This window comes from Caretta caretta, chromosome 20 (genome assembly GCF_965140235.1).
Source record: "Caretta caretta isolate rCarCar2 chromosome 20, rCarCar1.hap1, whole genome shotgun sequence".
NCBI classification, from domain to species: domain Eukaryota; kingdom Metazoa; phylum Chordata; order Testudines; family Cheloniidae; genus Caretta; species Caretta caretta.
The window spans coordinates 10,924,919-10,943,980 of NC_134225.1; the positions used below are offsets into that span (position 1 = coordinate 10,924,919).

Here is a 19,062-nt window from a genome sequence, read left to right on the forward strand (position 1 = left end):
ATGGTGGCTCAGGGCCCCATACCAGCATCACATCATCTCCTCTCCCAGGCTCTGTCTTTCGGCCCCAAGCAGCACTGTGCATGGTCTGACTGTCCCCTTAAAGCCCTTGGCATGGTGTGGGCCCTAGCTCCTCCCGACGGGTATTTGTGCTACTTGCAACCTCCTACGCCAGCTGGTGATTGGGGTCCAGGGGAGGGGCGCTTGCCCCATGCCCCTCCTAGCTGCTCCCCCAAACCCTCACTTCTAAACAAATTTATTTGAACCCCAAGATGTTATTTTTGCTCCTCTAGTTTGGTGGCCTGGGCACTGGGGAGGAGGTTTCCAGCATTAGCTAGTCCCCCTCCTCAGTCTCTGTTTCAGAGCGAAAAGGGCATTTTATTAATAAACAGAATGCCATAAAACACGTCTGATGGGTTCTTGGAGGAGAGGTCCATCAATGGCTATTTGCCAGCATGGGCAGGAATGGTGTCCCTCGCCTCTGTTTGCCAAAAGCTGGTAATGGGTGACAGGGGATGGATCACTTGGCGATTACCTGTTCTGTTCATTCCCTCTGGGACACCTGGCATTGGCCACTGTCAGAAGACAGGATAGTGGGCTAGAAGGGACCTTTGGTCTGACCCAGTATGGCCGTTTTTATGTTCTTATGATACGCCCCGGCCCACCTTTATTGCCTTCAGTCCAATGATCTCAAAGTACTCTATAGACACCAATGATTTAACCTTCATAACCCCCCAGCAGACGATCAGTGTCATTATCCCCATGGGACAAAATGGGGAAAGTGAGGCACAGAGGGCTGAAGTGACTTGCCCAAGGTCACCCAGCTAAATCAGAACAGAGCTGGGAGCAGATTCCCAGCTCCCTCCCTGCAACCGTTAGACCCCATTCCCCACCCAGAGCCAAAGACAGAACGTATGAGTCCAGGCCCCCCAGCCCCACCACTCTCACCACTGAACATCACTCCTCTCCCAGAGCCAGGAATAGAGCCCAGGAGTCCTGAGTCACCAGGCCTGTGTTCCAACCATGGACCTACACACCTGCCCTCCATACCCCTGAAGGGGGGATGACTCCATTGCTGCTGCTACTCCCTGCCCCACAGCCAGGGCCCTTTGCTCCCTGCCCCAGAGGTGCTGGGAGTTTTGCTGCTTTCCTTTCTTTGCTATTTCTACATCAATCTCCACCATCGATTGACCATTGCCATGGAGAACAATTACTATGGGAACATCAGACCGTGCTGAGAGTGCGTCTGTCTGTGTGCGTGTATGTCTGTTTGCATGAACATGCGTGACTGCCAACATGCATGTGTCTCAAGCTATGTGAGCTTGTGTGAGTGAAAGGAAAGGGAAAGATTATGTTCGCTGTGCGTGCAACTGTGAGTGTGCATGCATGGGACAGTGTGCGTGTGTGTGCGTGGAACAGTGTGTGCGTGTGTTCATGGGACAGTGCATGTGTGGCATGGAACAGTGTGTGCATGGGATAGTTTGCATATGTGCGCAGGGGACAGTGTGCATGGAACAGTATGCGTGTGTGTGTGGGGGGCAGTGTGCATGGAACAGTGTGCATGTGTGTGCATTGGACAGTGTGTGCATGGGATAATGTGCATGTATGAACGTGGGACAGTAGCATGGGGCAGTGTGCATGGGGCAGTGTGTGCATGGGTGTGTGGGACAGTGGGCATGGGACAGTGTGCACTTGTGCACATGGGACCGTGCATGTGTGTGCATGGGACAGTGTGCGCGTGGGACAGTGTGTGAGGGATAGTGTGTGTGTGCGACAGGGTGCGCATGTGTGTGGGACAGTGTGTGGCGGACAGAGGGCTCATGGGACAGTGTGCGTATGCGCATGGGACAGTGTGCGTATGTGCGTGGGACAGCGTGTGCGTGGGACAGTGTGCGTATGTGCGTGGGACAGCGTGCCTGTGGGACAGTGTGCGTATGCGTGTGGGACAGCGTGCGCGTGGGACAGTGTGCGTATGCGCGTGGGACAGCGTGCGCGTGGGACAGTGTGCGTATGTGCGTGGGACAGCGTGCGCGTGGGACAGCGTGCGCGTGGGACAGTGTGCGTATGTGCGTGGGACAGCGTGCGTGTGGGACAGTGTGCGTATGCGCGTGGGACAGCGTGCCTGTGGGACAGTGTGCATATGTGCGTGGGACAGTGTGCGTATGTGTGTGGGGCAGCGTGCGCATGGGACAGTGTGCGTATGTGCGTGGGACAGCGTGCGCGTGGGACAGTGTGCGTATGCGCGTGGGACAGCGTGCCTGTGGGACAGTGTGCGTATGTGCGTGGGACAGCGTGCACGTGGGTCAGTGTGCGTATGTGCGTGGGACAGCGTGCGCGTGGGACAGTGTGCGTATGTGTGTGGGGCAGCGTGTGCGTGGGACAGTGTGCGTATGTGCGTGGGACAGCGTGCCTGTGGGACAGTGTGCGTATGCGCGTGGGACAGCGTGCGCGTGGGACAGTGTGCGTATGCGCGTGGGACAGCGTGCGCGTGGGACAGTGTGCGCGTGGGACAGTGTGCGTATGTGCGTGGGACAGCGTGCGCGTGGGACAGTGTGCGTATGCGCGTGGGACAGCGTGCGCGTGGGACAGTGTGCGTATGTGCGTGGGACAGCGTGCGTATGTGCGTGGGACAGCGTGCGCGTGGGACGTTTGAATGCCCAACAGGGTACAAGGTGACACAGTAAGACACGTATGGCCACAGGAAGGCACAAGTGCTGCAAGCCCCTGTCTGTGCTGGGGGAGGACACACAAGAAACGTTAGCCCTCATGGTGCTGAGTGACAGTCACTCAGGGACGTCAGATCCATAACAGTGAGAGCACCAAGCAGCCCCAGCTCTGGCACCGGGACCTGCTTCAGTGGCCAGGCTGGCCCCACTGCCAGGGAAGGACACTCTGCATCTGCTCATTAGCGCCCCAGATCAGAGGTGGCCTGATCCCACTGCAGCGCTGCCCTCTCGAAGCTTCTGGAGCCAGACACATCCAGTGATGGAGCGACCTGACCCTGGCTCCTCGTTCGTTCTCCCTGCGCAGAGGCCCCTACCCCGCCCCTGCTCTGATTAGAATCTGAAGAACTCACGTAGGCATCTGGATCAAACTATCTAACAGCAGGTGCCACCCTGCCAGTCAGGACTGGGTCGTTCAGTTCATGGCAGATCCTCTGCGAGCCCCTTCGTTCTCCTCTCCAAATCACACAACGTGGCCCGTGGAACTCACTGCCACAGCACAGCAGTGAGGCCAAAAGCTGAGCAGGACTCTACAAAGGATCAACCTTTCTCTGTGTAAGAAGGGCATCCAGGGGGAGAATGGTGTCCATAACCTGGAGGCCTGGCAGGCCTGGAAACACTGGCCAAACCCTAGCTAATGGGGGTTGGGCGGGAACTGTCTCTGGGGGCAGGTTATCCCATAATTCCCTTCTGCAGGAGTTTCTTGCATCTCCCTCTGAAGTAGCGGGTGGTTGGGATGCTCAGAGATGGGATACCAGGCTAGACGGGCCCCTGGACTGATCCACTGTGACAAGCCTTCGGCTTCTCCTGCTTCTCCCACCCAAAGAGCCAAACAGGCACCTCTGTCCTGTTGCAGGGAAGCAGCAAAGCAGTGGAAAGTCTCCTTGGGAGCACAAGACCCGCGTGTGTCCCCTCTCACAGAGCGCTGACCTCCCCCAGCAGACGGCCTGGCCCTGCACGCAGCAAAGCACTTTGCCATTTAAAGGCAGTGTGCGGAAAACCAAAAGTCACACAGACCCGCCCCCAAATCCCACCCACTGGTGCCAGTCTCGTCTGCCCCCGTCCTGCTTGAAACCGACCCCCCCAAACCTGGCCTTTGCTGTGCTCCACTCTCCCCATGTCACACGGAGGCAGAGAGCAGCAGTGGCCAGAGACCCAGAATATGGGTAGGAGGGGCTGTTTATTCAGCAGTTCTCAGGAGACATTGAAACGCCCTTCCCGAGCAGAGCGCCGGCACCGGCCGGGAAACACAGAGCTGCCCCGTAGCTCGTGGCAGGGCCAAGCTGTGGCCTCAGCTGTGCACTCCCTTCCCCAGCCCTCCCTCGGCTTTCTGATCACTCAGCTAAGCCCCAGCCCAGGGGAGATGCCCCCTCCTGGCTCTAGTGCCTAGAGATCGGTCCTGAACAAAGCAATGGGAAGTGATGCCGATCCTGTGCTGTCAGCTCCCCACACTGCTGCTCCATGCACCAGGCCAGTGCCAGCTGTGGTGGCAGGATCTGGCTTTGCCCTGAGCCTAGGTCCAGCTGCACACGGGATCAGCAGCGAGGAGAGCTGCAGAACTTGCGATACGAAGTCAGAAACCCTCCGTCATCAGCCCCTGCTCTGCCAGTCTGATCTCACAGCACATGGCTCAGGTGGAGCATCTCCCCCGGAGAGAGCCTCTGCTGCCCCTTCCCCGTGGGGCACATGTGGCCACAGTATAAGTGCTGCCAGTCAACTGGCTGTGGGGGAGGGGACGGGTTAAATGCCTCCCTTAGAGGGGGCCTGGAGCTGCTCCTGAGCCAGTGAGGCCAATGGGAGCGTTGGCAATTTTGACATCAAGTGTAACAAGCCCAGGTCAAGGCCCTTCCCCACCACTCAGGTGTGGGGGAGGGCAGGGCGGGTTAACTGGCTGGGATTAATAAGATGCTGCTGTTTTTGTAGCAAAGAGAAAGGTGCTGGCGCCCTTCAGTACCGGGGGAGGGATCGGGTCAGCACTGAGGACTGGGAAGGGCTACAGGAGGTCAGGAGCCCAGGGCTGGGGAAGGGCCCAACTACTGGGGGAGGGCATTAGCCAACCGCGAGGTGGGGAAGGGCAGGGCCCAGCTACAGGCGAAGGGGGCTGAAGGGCCCAGAGACACGGGGATGGAAAGCCTGGCACCAGGGCAGGATGTCCAGGCTGAGTCCGACAGGGCTGCCCTTCCCTGCCAGCAGAGCCATGGGGCCCTGCTGCTCTGAGATTGCAGGGCACGGCTCCAGGCAGGGCATCTTCTCGCCAATTCCACACAGACCCCAGGGAGGGGGAAAGTGAGGCCTCCAGCAGCGCTCGCTCTGGCCCCAGTGAGGTCGGTGTTAAGTCCTCAGTGACTCCCATGGGAGCTGGACTGGGCTGTAGGGTGAGGGCCGGGAGCCGCCCGAGGTAAGCCCGTGCCCCAGCCCAGAGCCGGCACCCCCAGCCCAGTCCCCGTACCCCCTCCCACACCCCAGCGCCCTTCCTCAACCCGCAGCCCCCTCCCACACTCTGAATCCCTCAGACCCACCCCCAGCCTGGAGCCCCTTCCTGCACCCCCCAGCCCTACCCCAGAGTCTGCACCCTCAGCTGGAGCCCTCATCCCCTCCCGCCCCCCAACCCCCCACCCCAGCCCAGTGAAAGCGAATGAGTTTGGGGGACAGCGAGCCACCGAGGGAGGGGGAATGTAGTGAGCGGGGGCGGGGCCTCGGGGAAGGGGTGGGGCTAGGGTGTTCGGTTTTGTGTAATTAGAAAGTTGACAACCCGATCAGCACATGGCTCCTGTGCCCTACCCTGGGACCGGCGTTGTGGGCAGGGGCCAGTCTGGAGTGATGGGCCCAGGGTTGGTTCTGTGCTGCACCTGCAGGACCCTGGTGCCACGGGGCTGCAGCTGATGAGGCAACACTGGAGGGGGGCCAGGGCAGGAGCCGCGGAGGGGCAAAGGTACCCTAAGTGTCAGCATCCCTGCGAGAAACAAGGGGGACCCACTGGGGCTGTTCAGAGGCGCGGGGGTTTAGAGAACCCTGGAGAAGCTGTCACAGCCTGGACAGGCTGCATCACACCAAGCACACAGGGATGGCCAGGGCCCCGGCTGGTGCCGGGGGCTTTTACCCTGCAGTGCCTCTGCCCCAGGGGAAGCTCAGGGCTGGTCCGTTCAGGCTCTTTCTCAGCAGTGAATCCACTCAGAAAAGCTGAAACAAAAATAAACCTGCAACTAAAATACTCCAGGGGAGGGGAGCTGCTGGGGCTGGCAGTGCGCCCGCTGTGCAGCGAGATGGCTCCCAGCCCCGCTCCCCGCACTGGCAAACATGCACCTGCACCGAGTCTGCTCCCAGCGTGGCACCTGCTAAATGAGACGTCTCCTCCGCGGAGTTGGGTAATTTGCCTGTCTGCGCAGAGGCACGCGGACGGAATCAACCTCGGTGCCTGCTCAGTGACTGCATCCTGGGCCCCGTCAGCCCTGCGGTGACCGGGGGCTGCGCGGTGCCCCGGAGCACAGGAGTGGGGAGAGGGGAGCAGGGGGCTGCGGGACATGAGCGAACATTCCCACTCGCTGCTCTCAGAGCCACGTGCAAACTGCTAATTCTCTTCACTTTTCACTCTTGCTGTGTTTAATTTCGACAAAAGGGAGGGGCCGGCAGAGCTGGGTCAGGGCAGGGGCACGGCAATGCTGGCACGTCTGACACACAGCCATGCAATGCCCTCAGTCCTGACCCGCAGCCCCCCACTCGTCCAGCCCTGGGCTCCCCCAAACACACCCAGCTCTGCCAGTGCCCCTCAATCCCGACCCACAGCCCCAGCTATCCCAGCCCTGGGCTCCCCCAAACACACCCAGCTCTGTCGCTGCCCCTCAATCCCGACCCACAGCCCAAGCTATCCCAGCCCTGGGCTCCCCCAAACACACACAGCTCTGTCGCTGCCCCTCAATCCCGACCCACAGCTCCAGCTATCCTAGCCCTGGGCTCCCCCAAACACACCCAGCTCTGTCGCTGCCCCTCAATCCCAACCCACAGCCCCAGCTATCTCAGCCCTGGGCTCCCCCAAACACACCCAGCTCTGTCGCTGCCCCTCAATCCCGACCCACAGCCCCAGCTATCCCAGCCCTGGGCTCCCCCAAACACACCCAGCTCTGTCGCTGCCCCTCAATCTCGACCCACAGCTCCAGCTATCCCAGCCCTGGGCTCCCCCAAACACACCCAGCTCTGTCGCTGCCCCTCAATCCTGACCCACAGCCCCAGCTATCCCAGCCCTGGGCTCCCCACACCCAGCTCTGCCAGTGCCCCTAAATCCCGACCCACAGCTCCAGCTATCCTAGCCCTGGGCTCCCCCAAACACACCCAGCTCTGCCAGTGCCCCTCAATCCCGACCCACAGCTCCAGCTATCCCAGCCCTGGGCTCCCCCAAACACACCCAGCTCTGTCGCTGCCCCTCAATCCTGACCCACAGCCCCAGCTATCCCAGCCCTGGGCTCCCCCAAACACACCCAGCTCTGTCGCTGCCCCTCGATCCCGACCCACAGCCCCAGCTATCCCAGCCCTGGGCTCCCCCAAACACACCCAGCTCTGTCGCTGCCCCTCAATCCTGACCCACAGCCCCAGCTATCCCAGCCCTGGGCTTCCCCAAACACACCCAGCTCTGTCGCTGCCCCTCAATTCCAATCTGCAGCACCCTCCTAGCCCAGCCCAGGGCTCCCCTCCAACACAGTCAGCTCTGCCAGTGCCCCTCATTCCCATCCCACAGCCCCAGTTATCCTAGCCCTGGGTTCCCCTCCAACACACATGACTCTGCCGGTGCCCCTCAATCAGCCCCTGCTAGCCCAGCCCTGGTCTCCCCACACCCAGCTCTGCCAGTGCCCCTCAATCCCGTCCTGCAGCCCCCTGCTAGCCCAGCCCAGGGCTCCCCAAAACACACAGAGCTATGTGGCTGCTCCTCAATCCTGTCCCACAGCCCCAAGCTATCCCAGCCCTGGGCTTCCCTCCAACACAGCCAGCTCTGCACCTCAGTCCTGTCCCACAGCCCCCTACTAGCCCAGCCCAGCTCAGCCCAGCCCTCGGCTCCCCACATACAGCTCAGCCAATGCTCCTTAATTCTGACCTGCATCACCCCTGTGGCCCTGTCTACACAATAAAGTTTTAAAACTTGCTCACTAATCCGTTTTCAAACCCAGGGTGGCCAGGGCAGGCCATAGCTTTACTGTGCACTGGCCGGGCAAGGTGATCCCTACAGGGAGCCTAGACATCACTTAACTCCCCCTACAGGTGCCAGCAGGACTGGAGCAATACCTAAGCCCTTGTGCCCTGGACTTTACCGTGACTGGTTCAGCACGTGTTGGAGGACGTGTGGCCTTATTTATACCAGACTTTTGAAAGCTGTGAGTCCGCCCCTGACAGCTCCTGGGCACCAAACACCTTGCACCTCATGCTAGACAGGCCTGCAAGAGCAGGGTCAGGGATGCTGCTCAGAGAGGAAAGGGTTTTTGAGATGTTTGCCTTCCCTGAACACAGGAGTGGCCTATCTTACCCGGCATTCTTGGGCCTATCTTACCCGGCAGCCGAACCCAGAACCCACCTAAGTTCCCTGTAAGCTGTGTGGCCACACAGCTGCGGGGAGTTCTCTCTCCCCGCTGTAGCTCCGGAGCACCCTCCTGCATCCCAAACCCCTCATTCCTGGCCCCACCCCAGAGCTCTCACCCCCAGCTGGAGCCCTCACCAACCCTCTGTCCCAGCCCTGAGCCCCCTCCCACACCTCAAACCCCTTATTCCCTGCCCCACTCCAGAACCCACAACCCCAGTCGAAGCCCTCACCCCCCCACACACATACATCTTAACCCTCTGCCCCAGCCCTGAGCCCCTCATCCCAGCCCCCTCACCCACCCTCACCCCCTCTGCCCCAGCCCAGAGCCCCCTCCCACACCTCAAATCCCTCAGTCCCACTGCCGCCACATGAATTTTGTTATGTGCCCCAATATGAAAGGTGATGTGTCACACATCCCCTCCATATGGGGGCCCATAACAAAATTAATTCCGCACATCAGTGGGAAAAATTAGAGGGAACACTGGAACCCACCCCGGCTCAAAACACTGCAGAAAATGAGCAGTGTTTGGGGTTTGTGCTCTCGGTTCTGAATGGCAGAAGGAAGTGCACAGGGCTGTGAAAATGTCTGGAAGAGAGCGAGATCCCAAACTCCAGTGGATGTCAAACAGGGGAGATCCCTTTTCAGTTTTGGTTCATTTGGACCCCAAACACCCACAAAAGTGGTTGTTTGAACCCCAGCCCCAGAGCTATCCATTACAGATGGCTCCTGTCTGTGTAGCTCAGCCCCTGCAGAAGAGTTTCCATCTATCGATCTCAAAGCACTTCACTGGATTGTCCTCTCCATGCTGCAAAGGAGGAGGGACTCACTTGAGGTCACACAGCCACGCAGTGGCAGAGCTGGGATCAGAAGCCAGGTCTCCCCATTCTCAGCCTGGTGCTTTAACCAGTGGACAGCGCTGCCCCAAGCATGGCTAGGGCTCAGAAATAAGCATTTGCAAGATGCTGATGCCAGAGCAAGTGGAGAAGGCTCATCTGCTCCCCTTGTTCTACCCTCCTCCACTGAAATATCCCCTCACGTGGCTGGAAAAGCTGCCCGCACTAGTGTTCTATGCGGGAATCTCTCCTTTTCCTGCACAATGTTCCTCTGGGCTGGAGCCGAGCAGAGCTCACTGTGACCTGGAAAGATCTGAGGTTTGCTTACACACAAAGGAGGAGGTCATAAACAATGAACTGAGCAGGGGAGGGGAGGACAAGATGGGAACAAAGCAAAACATTGGGAGGAAATAAATCTCATTAATCCTTTCCGGGGAGAGGCAGAGGGAGATGGCATCCAGAATGGGGCTGAACTAACAGGGATTGGATTCTGCAGCCATATAGTGCCTCCTGCCCCAAAGGAATCGCAGCACCCAGCACTGAAATGCAGCCACCTCTGGGGTGGAAAGTGGCAGCTGCATAAACAGCCACACAGGGAGCCACAACCTCAGCCATGGTGTCAGAGGGCTCAGTTCATCCCGTGAAGCCAGACAAGCTGCATTCACTTACACCAGCCCTGAACTTAGCCCTGGGACAGGACTTGACGCCGGATATTGAATCTGTGGAGATGTTGGACCTTGGCCAGGCCCCCAGGTTAAGGCCCCAGTTCTGCTCTCTTTAACAGTCTTAGTGCTTCAGTGTGTAGTGTGGACTGCAGAGTTTGTGTGCAGGCACTGGCCAGTGCAGGCTGGAGGGCCAGAGAGACCCACAAGGTGTGTTTGTGTCCAGCAGCCTCCATAAAGAACCCCTGTATGTTCATTACATTCACGCCTTGTCTCTTGTTTCCTGCTGGGGGCAGTACCACACCAGAGCCCAGGGGCAAGGGGCTATGGCTGGTGCTAAAGGAAGGCTGCCAGTCTGGGGTTCTGGCTGCTTTAAACCAGCACTGGCTGGTGCGGTGCCGTTCCCCACACTCAGCAGATCACAAAGCCAATTGACAACACCTATACCACTTGCGGCCCCTCAGCTCTAGAGCACCAGCTCCAATCCAGCTCAGTGCCCTGACGTGAGTTGTGACAGGTCTCAGCCCGGTTCTGCCACACACCCTCTATCACCACAGCCAGAGAGGCCGTGGGCTGAACGCAGCTCAGGGTCCCAGCTGGAGAGGGTATGTCTCCGGCACCAGGGCAAGGCTCAGAGTGGAGCTGTGGATGCAGCAGGGGCTCCTACCTGGGCTGTCTCTGCTCTGACAGCGCTCAGACTCCAGGCTCCTTCACCCAAGGAGCAGGTCACACGGGCGCTGGGTTCTACGGGAACATTTGCTTGGCACCTAAATAACCGATGGGCGCAAAGGGGCCGAGCGCAGCATTAATTAGCACCAGTTCCCAAAGCAAAAGGTGGCAGCAGCAGCCTTTCCTGCTCATCACTAGGAGAAAGCAAAGCTGGGTCAGTGGCTTGTGTTGCAAATCAGAGCATTCACCCTGGCAGTAAGCCAGGCGCCAGAACTGAGCCAGCAGCACATTTGCATACATTAGCATGTGCTCGCTGGTTGGCTGCTGGCATGGGTGTGCAGAGTCCAGGGCAGGGCTGTGCTCCCCACACGGCACATGTTGGCTCAGTTGCTCAAAGGATCATGCGCTGGGCGCAGGGCAGGGACTGGTGCCTGGGGTGGGGCTGGCTCTGGGGTTCCCACAGCCTGTTGCCGAAGTAGTTATTCAGGGCCCCAGGCAAATCTACCTGTCTGTCCCCACAGTCACCCCAGTCTATCTCACGGTTTTATTCTGCTGCCCACCAGCACAGTGTCTGGGTGCCTTCTATGTGTGCTCAATAGCAGCAGCATAGTCCCTAGAAGACATCATGGGGTCTCTGGCTCCTCCGGCGGAGGTCAGAGCTCTGCTTGGGGTAGGGGGTTTGGTTTGGTTTTCGGGAGGAGGGATGTTCCCCTGGAAACCTAGCCCACGAAGTCACCTGGCTCTGGGGGAGTGGGGTGCATAGCAAATGGGCAGCAGCAGGGGAGCCCTGCAGGGCATGGCCAGGGCACTGCATGTGAAGGAACTGTAACTGGTGGCCACAAGAGGGGCCCGAGTCTGCGCAGAGCAGAGACAGGGCAGAGGCTGTGCGGAGGGGTCCCAGTGAGAGACACAAACTCATGAGGCTGGCCTGGAAACCAGCAAGCTCCTATTTGGCTCTAGAAGAGACTGGGAGGCACCCTGGGTACAGGGCCTGAAGAGCCCTCTGCTGGACCATCCCCTCCCACCCAGGGGCCAAATAGGAACCACTATTGTTTTACTTTGAATCATAACTCTCTAAAGCCACTGGCCCAAGGGGATTTCCTCTCCCTGTCAGCTCTAGTCCAATGCCCTTCACTCAGCCACGGCTGAGTCATTGGTGGGACCCACCGGGCCTAGCGCTTACAGGGCCTGGCAAATGGAGCCTGCGAATTGTGGTTTGCCTGGTGCAAGACTAGCACTGTAGAGGTCTGGTTACCCTGGCACCAGTGGCTTTAACAATGACCGCAGTATTGACCAGCAGCTTTCACACCTCTACAGCAAAACCACCTCTTCGAGAGCCCATGCTCGGGAGACTGAAGATTGAGGGATGTGACGTGCCAGCCCCTCACTGCAGAGCGGGGACAGCCTAGTAAGGGGCTCCCACTGCATCCACATCTCAGCCCCTGTGATACAGGACCACATCCTCACTTCCCAGAGTTCCAGATCCCAGCAAGCCGACGCGCCCCAAACGCGGCACAGCCCCCTTCTCTCTTCATCCCCGACTAACAGCAGGCCCCACCCCCTCTCATCACCATCACTGCCAGCGGAGCTATTGTCTCCAACCAAGCCACTCCCTGGACTCACCACTCCCTCTCCACTGGCTGAACATTATGGTTTTAGTGCAATCCAGTGCTAATTCTTCTAGCATCAACTTTCAAACGGACATTGGGATTTGCGTGACACAGAGGCTCAAATAATGGATCCTGCTTCCCAACTTTTAACCCCCACCCTACCCTGACAGCTGAGCCAATGCCCCTCAGTCCCAACTCAGAGCCACCTGCTAACCCAGCCCGGGGCCCCCGACCTGCCATGCACACGGCTCTGCCAGTGCCCCTCAGTCCTGACCCGCAGCCCCCGCTAACCCAGCCCTGGGCCCCCACCTGCCATGCACATGGCTCTGCCAGCGCCCCTCAGTCCTGACCCTCAGCCCCCTGCTAACCCAGCCCTGGGCTCCCCTCTCACAATTCTGCCAGTGCCCCTCCACTGTGACCTATGTTCTCAAGCCCCCGACCGATGAGCTGGGCTGATGTTGCACCTGTTTAGGGTCATGTTGCTGCTAGCACTAGGTGACTGTGGGATGATGGGTTGCAGCTGGGAGGAATGGGACCCCAGCACATCAGGGAAGGCTCCCTCCTAAGGAGCTGGAGAAGCAGGAAGGAGCTGATGGCTCCATATCTCTCCCATATCCCTGGGGCTTCCCCTTCCCTCCCTAGCCCTGCTACCTGCTCAGAAGCCAGAAGACAGTGGGAGGAGCATGAAACAGGCTGTAACAGCTCTGGTGGGACCACGGGGGCTCAGGAGCTGCAGGACTGTAGAAGGGAGCAGCCAGCCTCTGATGCCCCAGAGGGAGGGGAGCTCCCACACTCCAGGCAGCGTCAGGATGGACCCAAGTGGAGTCAGAAGCCAGGGCAGCAAGAAGGGGGCTCCATGGCAGGCAGGGTCTCTCCTCCCTCTGCACAGAGCTGACCCCCCTTGGCCATCTGGAGGTCTGAGTATGTTGGGCCTCAAGCAAAGCCCCATCTGACCCCACTCTAGCCTCTGGAGGGTCTGGAATGTGCAGCCAGGCCTGGGGCTGGGTCCAAACACTGCCCTGGGCCCATCTTGGGGTGTGGGGTCATTTTCCTATCCCTCTGTGAGTGGGAGGGACTGAGGGAAACAGGGGCAGCTCCACTAACCCACCCTCTGCCGGTGGGCAGTCAAAATCCAGACCAAGAGAGAGATTTATTTTAGGAACAAACATTTATAAGAGGACCTCACATTCTTCATAGCAAAGTCCTTATGCAATGAGCGACCGTGAAATGCAGTCACCTCTGGGGTGGAGGATGACAGCACAGCAGCCTCCGTGGGGATTTCTGGCCAATAACCCCATTTCAACCATGTCCCAGCAGAGCAGACCTAGACCTCTGTTGTTTTAAGCACATATAGAGCAAATAGTATGAACCACCCGGCATCTACGCAGCAAGAAGGGAGGCTCTGGCACTGACGCTCTGGCACTCGGGCATCCCCTTCTGTGCCAGCTCCTGAGAAGGACCCACATCTGGGCATGGAGAGGCCTGGCAGCTCAATGGGGGGGGGGGGGGGCGTAACCGGGCTGTGCCTGGGCTCAGCGCCACTGGACTGGGAGGAAAATTTGGCTGAGGCATCATGGCTCCATTGCCCAGGCAGGAGACAAAGCCAATCCCAAGAACTCCTCATCACAGCAGGGGGATCCCACTGGGGGCCCAGGTTCTCCCAGCATGCGCCCGCTCCTCCCCCGCAATGAATCACTGCCACACTCATTGCCTTTGGCTTTCCTGGTAGATTTGCTCCTCAGAGATCTCTGGAGACTCCAGATTTAAGTCTCTGCTGAAAATGTTCAGAACCAGGGGGTCAAACTGGGGAAAAAGCCAGCTGTGATGCCCCAGGCTTCACTCACAAACCCCTCAAGATGCCCCATGAGACCCTGCACAGGGCCATCCTTCCATTATCCTCCCACTTCGCCAGCTGCTTTGATCAGCAGTGACCAGTGCTGACATTTGAACCATCATAATTTCTCTCCAGAGTCAACACCCTTGGGAAGGACCAGGGTCAGTTCACACAGTGTGACCAGACCAGGGTCTCTGCAGACTGAGACAGACAACGCTGCATTCCTGACACTTAGGTCACACCTCTGAGGGCATCTCGTAGCCATAAGGGCTAAAGGCTTCATTCTGGTTTGAGGAGAAACTCGGGATGGCAGCCCCCAGGAGAGTTTCACATCCCCCCAGAGTGCTGGCCTGGGATGGCCCCGCCGCAGGATTCATGCACCCAAGGGGTCTGACCGCCTGGAGCCGGACTCCCTGCATCACACCAGCTTCCTCACCCACCCTGCCCTGTGTCCCTCGCTGATGCTCTCAGACACTGCAGTTCCCAACGTGAACGCCTGGTGCCTGGGAAGCTTGCACAATGCATCAGGCTGGGTTACTTGGCACGGCACTGCTGACCCCATTGGGTGCCTGGCAGCCCACACTGCCCAGCCGCAGCCAGCCACAGCACGGAGATGAACGCATCTGCAGCATGTACACCCCCATGGTATGGCACAGGCCACTCCTGGGAAGCCTCCTACCTGCTGGCCCCCAACAGGCTGCCTCCTGACTCTCCCAACCCCCCGCCCATGGCCTGCTCCCCTCCAGCCCAGGAGAGGGACTCTGCAGCTCCCCCCCGCTCAGCTGGCTGCCTCTGAACTGCATGAGCTCAAGGGCTCCCTTGGGGTTAAAGAGGGGAGTTTAGGGAGCTGGGGGCCTCTCCCCACCCAGCTGTGCCCATTGCCCAGTTAGAAGTGACCTCCTGACTCAGAAACAAAACCCTGCAAAGGGGAACGAACGGATCATGAAAAGTGTGATGATAAGGACAATGTTCCATCCTCCCCAGGGCCCCTGGCACCCAGCAGCTCCCATTGCTTTTGGCGGGGAGGGGGCAGTCTCCGCTGTTCTCAGTGGGAACTGCTGGGGCCTCCGCACACTTGAAACCCCGGCCCTTAGCTCTTTACAAACATCTATGATCCCTGCCTGTGAGGTGTCACTAAACCCAATCTACAGACAGAATAAACTGAGGCATGGATAGGGGACGGGACTCACCCAGCGTCACAGAGAAAGTCAGTGACCAAGTCGGAAATAGAACCCACAAGACCTGGCTCACAGGCCCCCTGCTCTAACCCACTAGACCTCACTCCTCTCCCAAAGCTGGGACTAGAACCCAGGAGTCCTGCCTCCCATTCACCTCACTCAAACCCACTAGACCTACTCAAAGGGGTGACTCGATTAGAGTGTGTAAGTACCTACCTGGGGAACACATATTTGACAATGGAATTCAGGGAAGTTCTACGCAGTAGCTCAGACCAGATGATCACAGTGGTCCTTTCGACTCTTATTCCTTCCAGGAAGGACTCTCAGCCCAGACGGTGTGGAGGAGTGGGAGGTGGAAGCTCCTGTTCCTAGCTCAGACAAAGCAGCTCCCCTACAGGATGGGTGAGGAAGGTGCCATTTCCACTGCTCTCCCCCCACCCCCCCAGTGCATTACCCCCTGCATCAGTTTCCCATTTATTTGCATGTCCCCAGCCTCCACCCCGGCTGCTGCTGGCAAGACGCTACAGCAGCTCCTCCGAGCCTCTCTGCAAATGTGCTGTGCAACAGCAACACAGACGGCGCCTGTCAGCATTTAGCTCCTCTGGGAAGTGACAGCAAGACACTCGGTGCTGAGACAGCCCGTGTTTCACAATCCCACATCTTTGGGCTCCCCAGTAGCATCCTGCTGGTGGAACACAGACCACGAAGATGCACTGCTGGGGCTGCCATCCCCAGTAGCAAGAGGAAAACTCATGAGCTTCAGCCCTGGAACCGATTAAGATGCTCAGCCCTGCACGAGGAGAGCCACTGGACTGCATGGAGTTCCTGTAACAAAGTCTCCACTCCGTCCTCACAGAAGGCGGGACTGGAAGGGCCCAGAGTGGTAACTACCACTCAGCTGGGCTCTGTGCTGCCTGCCTGTCTGAGACCAGCCCTTGCAACCCCTCAAATGACCAGCAGTTCTGGGGTCTGCGCCACACCTCCTGTCCCTGCCCAGGTGAGATAGCCCCACCTGGGTATGGCCAACCCCAGGCCTCTCCAAATTATGAGACTGGCTCGAAAATCATGTTTGTTTGTATGTTTTTTAAATTAATGACTACTGGTTTCTGTTTTGTTGCCTTCTGGTTCCAGAGCCTTTCACTTGCGCTCGGGTCACATTTTCAAGCTTTTCTCCACAACCAGGAGGACCAGAACCTCACTAAAAAGAAAAGGAGTACTGGAGCTGTAGCTCACAAAAGCTCATGCTCAAATAAATCGGTTGGTCTCTAAGGTGCCACAAGTCCTCCTGTTCTTTTTGCGGATACAGACTAACACGGCTGCTCCTCTGAAACCAGAACCTCACTGAGATTCTAGCCCGGGACTTCCCCCCACAGCTCTACGAGTGCCCCTCAGTCCCAACCCACAGCCCCTGCTATGCCACCCCGGGACTCCTCCCCCCTAGCTCTGCCGGTGCCCCTCAGTTCTGACCCACAGCCCCCTGCTATGCCAGTATGAGGCTCTCCACACCCAGCCTTACGAATGCACCAGGACGTCCTCTCTTGACCTTTGCCATTTCATTCCCGAGGTCTCCCTTGACACACAATCCCTCGGCTGTTCCAGCCTAGATGGGGACTGGCAGCCAAGGGATCTGGGCCGCTACTGCAAGGCAGGCACATGAAGGCTGGCTGAGTGGTAGGTTGATCTGATGCCGTTAGCCCGCCAGAGTCCAGGCCCCTAGAGGTGAGCCCTCCACCCCAGGGTGCTGACCCTGCCTGCACAGCCATGCCATGCCAGCCCCGCCTCTGCCACCAGCTCCACTCTGTTCCCCCCAGAACTCCCAAGGGGGCTGGGCCTGGCCACTGCTCAGCATGCGGTTAGGACACGATGGATTAAAAACGTGAGCCAGAGTCTCTGCCTCGTCCCCAGTCTCGGGGCCAAGGTCTCGCCCTGGATCCCTGCCAGCAGGCGCCAAAAGGGAGGGAGTGCTGGAGCCTCAGCAATGCAGGGGGCAGGGGTCATGCGGGGGGAGGGGCAGGACCAGGTGCCGCACGGTACGAGTCTAGACCCTGCCCCTCGGCTCACCAGATGCCATGGCGCGGAGCTAGCCCATGGTTGAGCCCAGCAGCGCGGGGCTGGCATGGGGAGAGTGAAGTGCCCCAGGTGTTCCCAGTGCACGGGCCACAGGGCTGAGCTGGGCCGGGCCAGGTGCTGCTCCCAGCGCAGCCACTTGCCGCCCGGGCCTCACTCGGGCTTCAGTGAGACCCGCCCTCTGCCCGGGCAGCCCGGGGCACGGGGAGGTGCTGGGAACAGCTGGGTCTGACCGTCCAGCCAGGCGCAGGCAGCCGAAGGGGAGCGCCAGTCACAGCTCACAGGCTGCGCTTGAAGGGAGCAGCCCCTAGCACCCCCCTACGCACACCCGGACAACACTCCGAACACCACCCGCACCCGGCACAACAGCCCAGACAACCCACACCACCACACACCATCACACAGCCCCCCGCCACACCCGGCACAACACCCCAGACAACCCACACCCCGCTCAACACCCCCACCCGGCACAACACCCCAGACAATCCATACCCCCACACACCATCACCCCCCCACCACACCTCCACCCCACACAACACCCCCCTACCCGGCACAACACCCCAGAAAACCCACACCCTCACACAGCCCCCCATCACACCGGGCACAACACCCCCACCCGGCACAACACCCCAGACAATCCATACCCCCACACACCATCACCCCCCCCACCACCCCACCCCCACCCGGCACAACACCCCTGTACCGGGGACCACACCCCACACAACACCCCCCTACCCGGCACAATACCCCAGACAACCCACACCCTCACACATCCTGCATGACACTCTGACCCACCCCAGTGCCCCCCACAACACATACAACGTCCCACTACACACCGCGACTCAAACCCCGGAGCCCTCCACGACGGCCCACGCCCGTGCCCCTCGCAGGTAAGTGGGTCCTGGCCGGGCAGCTCCTCCAGGCCCGGCAGGCGGGGGGTCGTTTCCTTGGCTCCGACAGGCCGGCCCGAGTCTCCAGCCCTGTCCGGCTCCTCTGCCCCCTTGCCCGGAAGGCGCTGGCAGCCCTGGGCGCAGGAGGGTCCGTGCGCGCCCTGCCCGCAGGGTCGCTCCCCTGGGCGCATCGCCAAGGAACCGGCCCCCACAGAACAAAGCTCCGCTCCAGACCCACCTGCTCGGCTGCCTCCGGGTCCAGATGCGTCTCCAGCAGCGGGACGGTGAATTGGATCTTCCGGGGGCTGTTGGGCTCCATAGCCGAGGCCGCCGCGGGCTCCAGCTCCGCTCTCCCAGAGACACCGGCAGGGAGAGAAGGACGCGCCCCGCGCTCGGCTCCCCGCGCCGCGCTCGCCCAGGTTGCCCCTGCCAGTCTCCGCTCAGTCCCGGTGCCTCCGCTCGGGGAGCTGGAGAAGCAGCCGGTGCCTATTGGCTGGTCGGGCGCGGCCCGCCGCCCCCTCCCCCTGACACACACACACACACACACACACACACGCTTCCCGGAGCGTTAACCCTCCGCCTCCCAGCCAGCGGCAGCCGCCCGAGGTGATGGGGCCGCTCCTTACAATGGGTGGGGAAGATGGTGCCGAGCATCCCCGACTCGGGAGCCCGTCACCCGGGCGCGGGGCGCCCTGGCGCGATGTAAGTAGCTTGGCGCGAACGGACAGCGCAGACCCGGTTCCGTGCTGGCGCGGGCGTGCAGGATCAGGCCCCCACTTCTACCGCGTTCATCGGCCGTTTCTTATGATCTCGGGATGCAGAGCCCGCAGGGGATCCGCAGAGCCTGCGGTTTGGCAGAGGGAAGAGCAGGGCCCGGCTGCGGTGCAAAAGCTGTGGGAACAAAAGCCCCAGAGCCGGGGGACAGCAGCTCCAGAGCTGGGGGGTCAGCAGCCGCGGAGCCGGGGGACAGCAGCCCCAGAACTGGGGGAACAGCAGCCGCGGAGCCGGGGGAACAGCAGCCCCAGAACCGGGGGA

At 59.9% G+C, this 19,062-nt stretch overlaps 1 protein-coding gene across 3 annotated transcripts in view; it reads right to left on the minus strand.

Annotated features, from left to right (window-relative positions):
- The window catches only part of PPP1R1A (protein phosphatase 1 regulatory inhibitor subunit 1A), a 64,906-nt gene extending 46,424 nt beyond the window's left edge, over nt 1-18,482 (minus strand). For all 3 annotated transcript variants that reach the window (XM_075121802.1, XM_048834426.2, XM_048834425.2), the window contains exon 1: nt 18,266-18,482. In XM_075121802.1, the coding sequence (XP_074977903.1) occupies nt 18,266-18,346 (81 nt within the window). In that variant the 5' untranslated portion in view covers nt 18,347-18,482. The remainder of the gene's footprint in view (nt 1-18,265) is intronic.
- Between the last annotated feature and the right edge of the window lie 580 nt (nt 18,483-19,062).